At 39.6% G+C, this 9,083-nt stretch overlaps 1 protein-coding gene across 1 annotated transcript in view; it reads left to right on the top strand.

The window, feature by feature from the left end:
• The window catches only part of ZFAND1 (zinc finger AN1-type containing 1), a 24,130-nt gene that overhangs the window by 4,812 nt on the left and 10,235 nt on the right, over positions 1-9,083 (top strand). The window contains exons 4-6 of the mRNA XM_040261157.1: positions 4,233-4,360; positions 4,446-4,537; positions 5,624-5,745. Coding sequence (XP_040117091.1) covers positions 4,233-4,360; positions 4,446-4,537; positions 5,624-5,745 — 342 coding nt within the window. The remainder of the gene's footprint in view (positions 1-4,232; positions 4,361-4,445; positions 4,538-5,623; positions 5,746-9,083) is intronic.

Here is a 9,083-nt window from a genome sequence, read left to right on the forward strand (position 1 = left end):
TGCTGTGTCTTCCCTGCTGCTCACGGGCCTTCTCTAGGGGCAGAGCGTGGGGCCTCCTCTCTGGTCGCAGAGCGTGGGCTCTAGGCACCGGGCTGCAGTGGGTGCGGTGCTCAGGCTCGGGCTCGTGGGCTTCAGTCACTGACTCCCGGCCCTGGGACACACAGGCTCTGGTGGTTGTGGCCCACGGGCTTCAGTTGCCCCACGGCACGTGGGATCTTTCTGGCCCAAGGATCGAACATATGTCCCCTGCATTGGCAGGCAAACTCCCGTCCACTGTATCGCCAGGGAAGTATTGATTCTGATTAAAATTTGGCATACTAAACTGGTTTATAAGAGACTGTTACTTTATATTTCTTCCCAGTTTGTTTTAAAAATAAACTTTTTACTTGGTATTTATAAATTTTTATTCTTATAGTTTTCATTCCTTTATACTACCGTTGTGTGGAGGTAGCCCACTTTTAGCTTCAGGCTCTATATTTATAAATCGGTAACGGAATTAACATCCTCATCACGTGCTCCCTCCACTTTGCTTCACTGTTGTGTTCATTTTCACTGGTGCCTGGGGTTAAGATTCTGTGGTAATAAACTGTGCTGACTCCATCATCCTTAGATCATCAGGAGCAAACCTGTAGTCCAGCAAAATCCCTACCCTGATTCCGACCACATCAAAGATTAAAAAGAACTGTTAGATAAAAGCCAAAATATCATCTTTATGATTGGTAAAGAATAAGTTGAATGATGAAGCTTAATGTAGAGCCAAAAAGATCTTCAAAGAAAATCCAAAATTAGCTGGATTCCTGTCACAGCAGTGCTGCACCAGGTTCGGCCTCTTAGGAAATAAAGAGAAAGCTGAGCCTAATTAATTTTCCTGAATTTGTAATCAGAAGTTGCTCCACCTCCTTTGGGTCAGAGGTCGGCCAGAAGTTAAACTGAATTCACTCCATTTAGAAAGAAGCATTTGCCTGCCATTTTGCAGTTGATACTTATTCCTTCCCACCATTTACCAAACACTTTACCAAGGATTTTTACATCTGTTCTCTCAATTATAAAAATTAAGATTAAATGAGCTTCAGTCAAAATCTGGCCCTCTGAAGTTTTAATGATTTGAGGGAAATAAAAATTAATTAACAGGTATTCTTCACAGAGCTAGAACAAATAATTTCACAATTTGTATGGAAATACAAAAAAGCCTCGAAGAGCCAAAGCAGTCTTGAGAAAGAAGAATGGAACTGGAAGAATCAACCTGCCTGACTTCAGGCTCTACTACAAAGCCACAGTCATCAAGACAGTATGGTACTGGCACAAAGACAGAAATATAGATCAATGGAACAAAATAGAAAGCCCAGAGATAAATCCACACACCTATGGACACCTTATCTTTGACAAAGGAGGCAAGAATATACAATGGATTAAAGACGATCTCTTTAACAAGTGGTCCTGGGAAAATTGGTCAACCACTTGTAAAAGAATGAAACTAGAACACTTTCTAACACTATACACAAAGATAAACTCAAAATGGATTAAAGATCTAAATGTAAGACCTGAAACTATAAAACTCCTAGAAGAGAACATAGGCAAAACACTCTCCAACATACATCACAGCAGGATCCTCTATGACCCACCTCCCAGAATATTGGAAATAAAAGCAAAAATAAACAAATGGGACCTAGTTAAACGTGAAAGCTTCTGCACAACAAAGAAAACTATAAGCAAGGTGAAAAGACAGCCTTCGGAATGAAGAAAATAATAGCAAATGAAGCAACTGACAAACAACTAATCTCAAAAGTATACAAGCAACTCCTACAGCTCAGTCCCAGAAAAATAAACAACCCAATCAAAAAATGGGCCAAAGAACTAAATAGACGTTTCTCCAAAGAAGACATACAGATGGCTAACAAACACATGAAAAGATGCTCAACATCACTCATTATCAGAGAAATGCAAATCAAAACCACAATGAGGTCACCATTTCACGCCAGTCAGAATGGCTGTGATCTAAAAGTCTTCAAGCAATAAATGCTGGAGAGGGTGTAGAGAAAAGGGAACCCTCTTACACTGTTGGTGGGAATGCAAACTAGTACAGCCACTATGGAGAACAGTGTGGAGATTCCTTAAAAAACTGGAAATAGAACTGCCTTATGACCCAGCAATCCCGCTGCTGGGCATATACACCGAGGAAACCAGAATTCAAAGAGACACGTGTAACCCAGTGTTCATCGCAGCACAGTTTATAATAGCCAGGACATGGAAGCAACCTAGATGTCTATCAGCAGATGAATGGATAAGAAAGCTGTGGTACGTATACACAATGGAGTATTACTCAGCCATTAAAAAGAATACATTTGAATCCGTTCTAATGAGGTGGATGAAACTGGAACCTATTATACAGAGTGAAGTAAGCCAGAAAGAAAAACACCAATACAGTATACTAACACATATATATGGAATTTAGAAAGATGGTAACGATAACCCTGTATGTGAGACAGCAAAAGAGACACAGATGTATAGAACAGTCTTTTGGACTCTGTGGGAGAGGGCGAGGGTGGGATGATTTGGGAGAATGACATTGAAACATGTATAATATATATGAAATAAGTCGCCAGCCCAGGTTCAATGCATGATACTGGGTGCTTGGGGCTGGTGCACTGGGACGACCCAGAGGGATGGTACGGAGAGGGTGGAGGGAGGGGGGTTCAGGATGGGGAACACGTGTATACCTGTGGTGGATTCATGTTGCTCTATGGCAAAACCAATACAATATTGTAAAGAGCCTCCAATTAAAATAAATTTTTTAAATTAATTAACATACTGGTATTACTCAGGATTAACTGGAGAGAAATACTCAGACAGAGTCATATAGTAAACATTATTTCTCACGTAGTTATAAATCTCTGTGCTTTCTTTTTTCTTGTGATATAATTTGCTTTCTATGAATGTTTCATAGAATGTCTCTCAGTTAGATCTTATTAATTAAATGGTGAAATAAAAATCTTCTACCTTTAGATCATTGAAACGAATTTGGAAAAATGGTTAAGAAATTACTTCCAGTGAGATGTAACTATATTTTTATAGAGGATACCCTTTGGTCATGGATCTCAAGCAGTTACCATTGGCCTTGAATGACACAGGTTTGAACTGTGTGTGTGTCCCCTTACACGTGGATCTTTTTCTTTTTCCACTAAATATGTGCGTCACAAAGCGATGAGCCTGCAGATGCAGACTGAAGAGACGTACTTGTGTTTTTAACAGTGTGGGGCGTTCGTACCCTAACTCCTGAGCTGTCCAAGAGTCGACTGAGTTCATTTAACTCTAGAAACCTGGTTCCTTAGTACTTACAGTAGCCTAAGTGATCTGGATTGTTTTTTTCTCCATAAAATCTTTTTCCTCTGGGGTACTATTTGCTAGTAACACAGTAGGTGGCACTAGTGGTAAAGACAATGCCTGCCAGTGCAGAAGATGGAAGAGGCCTGGGTCCTATCCCTGGGTTAGGAAGACTCTCTGGAAAAGGAAATGGCGACTTACTTCAGTAATCTTGCCTGGGAAATCCAATGGACAGGAGCCTGGCGATCCACAGTCCATGAGGTTGCAAAGATCAGAACCGACTGAGCATACACACAAAGAATATTGTATTGTTGTGAAAACTGTTTGTATCGTGGAAAAATATAATTTTAAGTGTTCTTTTACATATATTTAAGCCTCTAAAATCAGTGTGGAAAGTGGATATGACTTGTCATTTGAGGAGTGATGGGCTGATTTCCTAGTGTGAAAGTCACTCAGTTGTGTCCAACTCTTTGCGACCCCATGGACTATATACAATCCATGGAATTCTCCAGGCCAGAATGCTGGAGTGGGTAGCCTGTCCCTTCTCCAGCAGATCTTCCCGACCCAGGAATCAAACTGGGGTCTCCTGCATTGCAGGAGGACTCTTCAGCAACTGAGATATTATTGGAACATCGCTGTGTAGCACGTTACAAAGTAGAAGACTAAAATCATGGAGAACAGAGTAGCTGTTTTGACCTGGCTTAGAAGATAAACACGCCACCGTAGGGAAACTGTGAACATGTGGGGCAGTCAGCACAGTAAGCGTTCTGCACACAATTGTTATAATCTCTGCAAGATTGTGTGGGTTGCTTTTACAAGTTGAAGCAAAAATGCTTAGGATATCGAGAATAGATTTGTTGATTTGCGTTTAATGGGAAGTATGACGCCATGCTCCCCTTCTACCTTTTCAGGTGACTGTAATCAACGAGAGACCGGAGTCAGACACCCGTACATCTCACCCGTGCTCCTTCAGGGACTGTGCTGAGAGAGGGCTTGTGCCTGTTATGTGTCCTTACTGTGAGAAGAACTTTTGCCTGAGGTGACCACTGAGACTGTTCAAACTGTGTATCTGTTTAAGTCACATGCAAGCACGTGAACCACTGTCCCTCTTCTGTCGCTCACAGACACCGTCACCAGTCAGATCACGAATGTGAAAAACTGGAAATCCCTAAGCCTCGTATGGCTGCCACTCAGAAACTCGTTAAAGACATCATTGGCAAGTATCTGGAAAGCGTGTTTGTTGTTTACTTACTGCCGTATACTCGTGAATTCCAGAGCCCTGCTTCTGTCAGCTTGCCGGTTATGGAAGGTGCTGTTAGCAGCCCTGATGGTTATAGCTTGCTTTAGATTTTGAGGACATTCTTGTGACAGTATTTTTCACAAGTCTTACCTAGCCAGTGGAAATTTGGAAATTCCATCGAAATATCTGGCAGGTGTTCTCTTTTGCTGGACCACTATCAGCTGGTTAACCATCTTGGCTAGAAATTACATTCATGACGCTAAAGTAGTGGTTTACGTTCTTAAAAGACTAAAGTTAGGACTTCCTGGTGGTCCAGTGGTTAAGAATCCACCTGCCAGTGCAGGGGACACGGGTTTAATCCCTGATGCGAGAAGATCCCACGTGCTGTGGGGCAGCCAAGCCTGTGTGCCCTGGAGTCTGTGTTCCTCAAGAGAAGCCTGAGCACCGCGACTAGAGAGGAGCCTCATTCGCCACAACTAGAGAAAGCCCTCATGCTGCAGCGAAAACCCAGCACAGCCAAAAATAAATAAGTTAAAATTAAATGGAAAAATAAAATGTAAAACTATAAAAAAAAAACCTTTAAGAAAATGAAAGAAAAAGATCCCTTTTTAAAAAAAGGACTAAGCCAAGTCAGTTGTCCTCTGAGTGCTGCTGGTGATCTGATGTGTGAGGCAAGAATGTATTTGTGATGTTGACCACTGTCACTGCCAACATACTCAACTGAATTTTCATTTTCTATTAAGGAGAGTAATTTAAATTCTATTAGTTAAGTAAAAAATCTTCTGTAGCACTTCTCTGTAGAAGTGTTAGTGATTGCTTTGGATTAAATAGATTTAAGTTGGAAAGAAGCACATATAACTTAAGTTTTTAAATGTGCAGCTCACTTACGTCCACTCAGTGGTATTTCTCCATTGTTCTTGTAAATATAATCGCCACAGAATGAATGTGGCCTCCATATATCTCCAGTATATGTGATTCATGTATGGTTCAAGGCCACAGTTAATAAAACTTTGGGAAATGTGCAAGTCCCCATTTGCTTATATCCTTATGCTTGCTTCTTAGATTCCAAGACGGGAGAGACAGCAAGTAAACGACGGAAAGGTGCACGAAATAGTGAGACAGCTGCGAAGGTGGCACTGATGAAAGTGAAGACGCGTGCTGCCGGAGATAAGTCACTGCCGCAGGTTGGGTTTAGACATTTGGGAAACAAAAAGTTCCAGAGACAGCTGGAGCCCCCTTTGTGCTCTTCCCTTTCATTAGTAACAACTAAACCTGAACTCGATGTGTATCATTTCTGATATTACAAGGTGTGAAAGTGAAGGCGCTCAGTCATGTCCGACTCTTTGCGACCCCGTGGACTGTAGCCCACCAGGCTCCTCCGTCCATGGGATTCTCCAGGCAAGAATACTGGAGTGGGTTGCCGTTTCCTAAGCCTGCATAAATAATAGTCTCAGGAGGGTTTTTTTGTGTGTTATAGAAATGGCAGTAAGCCATATATATCCTTCAACCTTTTTCTTTTACCCTTGGTATCATGTTTTTAAACATACATCTGTGCGGATATGTTTAGCCTCTTTCATTCATTTTGGTAGCTCACATTTTTCTGTAGTATGTATGTACCACAGTTTATCTATTCTCTTAGTGAACACGATTCAGATTCCTTTTCCAAGCTGTTTGCTGTTATAAACTGTTCAGCAATGAACACCCTGTGTACACATGGAACATTTCTCTAAGGCAGTTTCTTTCAAGCTCCATATTATCAACTGCATTTTCTATAACCACCCAGTACATGTGCACCTACATACATACACAGGTTAGTAAGAAGCCTCATGAGGATGTGTGTCTGCTGTGGTATTTTTTGTTCTATTTAAAGACTGTTGACTTTATAGCCCTTGAAGGATTGAGACCATCAATTTGAAAAATGATATTCCAGGGAACGTACCTAGAAATAGAAAACTGGAAAACGGGATTTGCTCATCTTTGGCTTTATTAGATGTTGTCAGTTTTTTATTGTTAGTAATTGTACTGATTTATCTCCTTCTTGCAGTGTCTGAGTTTCCTGCCAGTGTTGGTATTATTCATTATTACCAGTCTGACAGGTTGAAATGACACATCACTGAGGTTTAAAGTTGAATTTCCCTGTGACAGTGAGGTTCAGCTCCTTTGCATATGTTTATTGGCTATTTTACTTTCTCTTGTGAATTGTGTATCTTCGGCTGGGTTGTTTGGAACTTTTAAAAAGGTCTATAAGGGTCTGTATATTCTAAGTTCTGATCTTTTCTTGATTAAATACGTTGCACGTATCTTCTCTCAGTCTATAGCTTGTGTTTACTTTGTTTTTGATCTTTTTAGTGATCCAGACTTTTAAAATTTTAATGCACTCAAATCTATTAATTATTTCTTTAGGATTATAAATCTTAAAATGAGTTTTTTACTTACATTTTCCTTTAAAAGTTTTATTGCATTTTTTTGTTTAGCTTTTTATTCCATCTGGAACTTAATTGTAAGGAAGTAGACGTAGAGATCTATTCCTCCCCCTCTCACCCAGCGGGTTACTTGTCACAACCGAAGAAAGTGAAGAGTGCCTCCTTGTAATGTCGCTTCTGTTACACGCCAGATTGTTCTGTAAATGTGGGACTCGTCTGGGGAGCTCAGTTTTGTTCCTTTGGTCTGACTCTCGGCATCAATATCGTACTGTGTTAATCGTAGTAGCTTTTACAGTAATAAGTAGGAGAAGGCTGTCCACCTCATTGTTGGCTTCCAACTGTGTCTATTCTTGGCCATTTATTCTTTTGTAAAAATTTTAGGATCACTTCGTCCTGTTCTGTGAAATGGTGATTTTGATAGAAATTGTGCTAAATTTTAAGTAAGAGACAGTGGACATCTTTAAAATTTCATTCCTCCTATTCATCTCCATAGTCTATCCCAACTCTATTTAGGTCTTTATGTCTTTAAATAACATTCTATAATGCCTACCATACACATTTAGATGTCTTAAGTTTATTTGGCTCTTCGTAATTTTTGCTGCCATTATAAATGGTAATTTTTTTTAATTAACATTTTCCTAATTTGGTTATTGGTGGTGGTTGTATAATGTCTTTCTATCTAGCAAATAAACTCTGATAGTTCCCATATTTTATAGATTTCCTGTCTAGATTTCTGTGTGATCACATCTTCTGCAAATGATGGTTTTGTGTGGTTTTTGTTTTCAAATTTTCTTTTCTATCACTCTTCCTCCTTCTCACTACTCTTTGTGTTGCTGTATTGGCTAAAACCCCTGCCACAGCGTCAGATCACGTAAGTGATAGCAGGGGTCTCCATCTTGTTTCTGATGCTAAAGTTTCATCACTAAATGTTATATTTGCTGTGGATTTTTGATAGTAGCCTTCCTTGGGTTAACAATATTTTTCTATTCCTAGTTTTCTAGGAATTTATATCAGGAATGGGTATGAAATATTGCTATAATTTTTTTCCTCCATCTAGTAAGATGATTATCTGGAGAAGGCAATGGCAACCCACTCCAATACTCTTGTCTGGAAAATCCCATGGATGAAGGAGCCTGGTAGGCTGGTCCATGGGGTTGCGAAGAGTCGGACATGACTGAGCAACTTCACTTTCACTTTTCACTTTCATGCATTGGAGAAGGAAATGGCAACCCACTCCAGTGTTCTTGCCTGGAGAATCCCAGGGACGGGGGAGCCTGGTGGGCTGCCGTCTATGGGGTTGCACGGAGTCAGACACGACTGAAGTGACTTAGCAGCAGCAGCAGTAAGATGATTATATAGTTTTTTTCCCTTATTAATGTAATGAAGTACATTGATCATCTTCTGTTGTGAATCACCCACATATTCTCAGATAAACCACTTGACTCTGGTATATAATTCTTCTGAAATGTACTGCTAAACCAATTCACTAATATATTATTTACTGTTTTGTCCTGACATTAGTAACAAAAAAAACTAGTTGAGTAGCTTTCCTCTTCTATTCTTTGAAATAGAGGCATATTGTTCTTGAAGGTTTGGTAATGGTTGTTACAGCCTTCAGATTTGTTGCCTTTTGTAGGGGGAGGATTTTGAATACTAATTAATCTGTTAAATAGTTCCTTGGTTTATTTGGATAATCTATGTCTTCTGAAATATATGTTGGTAAATAACATTTTTCTTAAAAATCTCTGTTTAATACAGATTTTTCAGCTTATTGTTACATTCCCACATCTCTGTTGTGTCTTTCATTAGACATTCTTAACACTTTTCACTTGTACTTTGATTTCCCTTTGAATGGTCTTGCTAGAGGTTTGTGTTTACTTTTTCAATTTGCATTTTAGTTTTTTCAAAGAATCATGTTTTGGTTTTATTGACTTCTCTATTGTTTCTTTGCTTTCTGCTTTACTGATTTTGTTTTTATGTTATTATTTCCTTTTTCTGCTTTGCTTAGATTGTCTCTGATGTTGTTTTTCTAACTTCTCACATTGGATGGTGAGTTTACTTTTTCAACCTACTTATTTAGGTGTTTTTTTCCTAGGGGA

The sequence above is a fragment of the Oryx dammah genome, unplaced genomic scaffold (assembly GCF_014754425.2).
Source record: "Oryx dammah isolate SB20612 unplaced genomic scaffold, SCBI_Odam_1.1 HiC_scaffold_19, whole genome shotgun sequence".
NCBI classification, from domain to species: Eukaryota; Metazoa; Chordata; class Mammalia; order Artiodactyla; family Bovidae; genus Oryx; species Oryx dammah.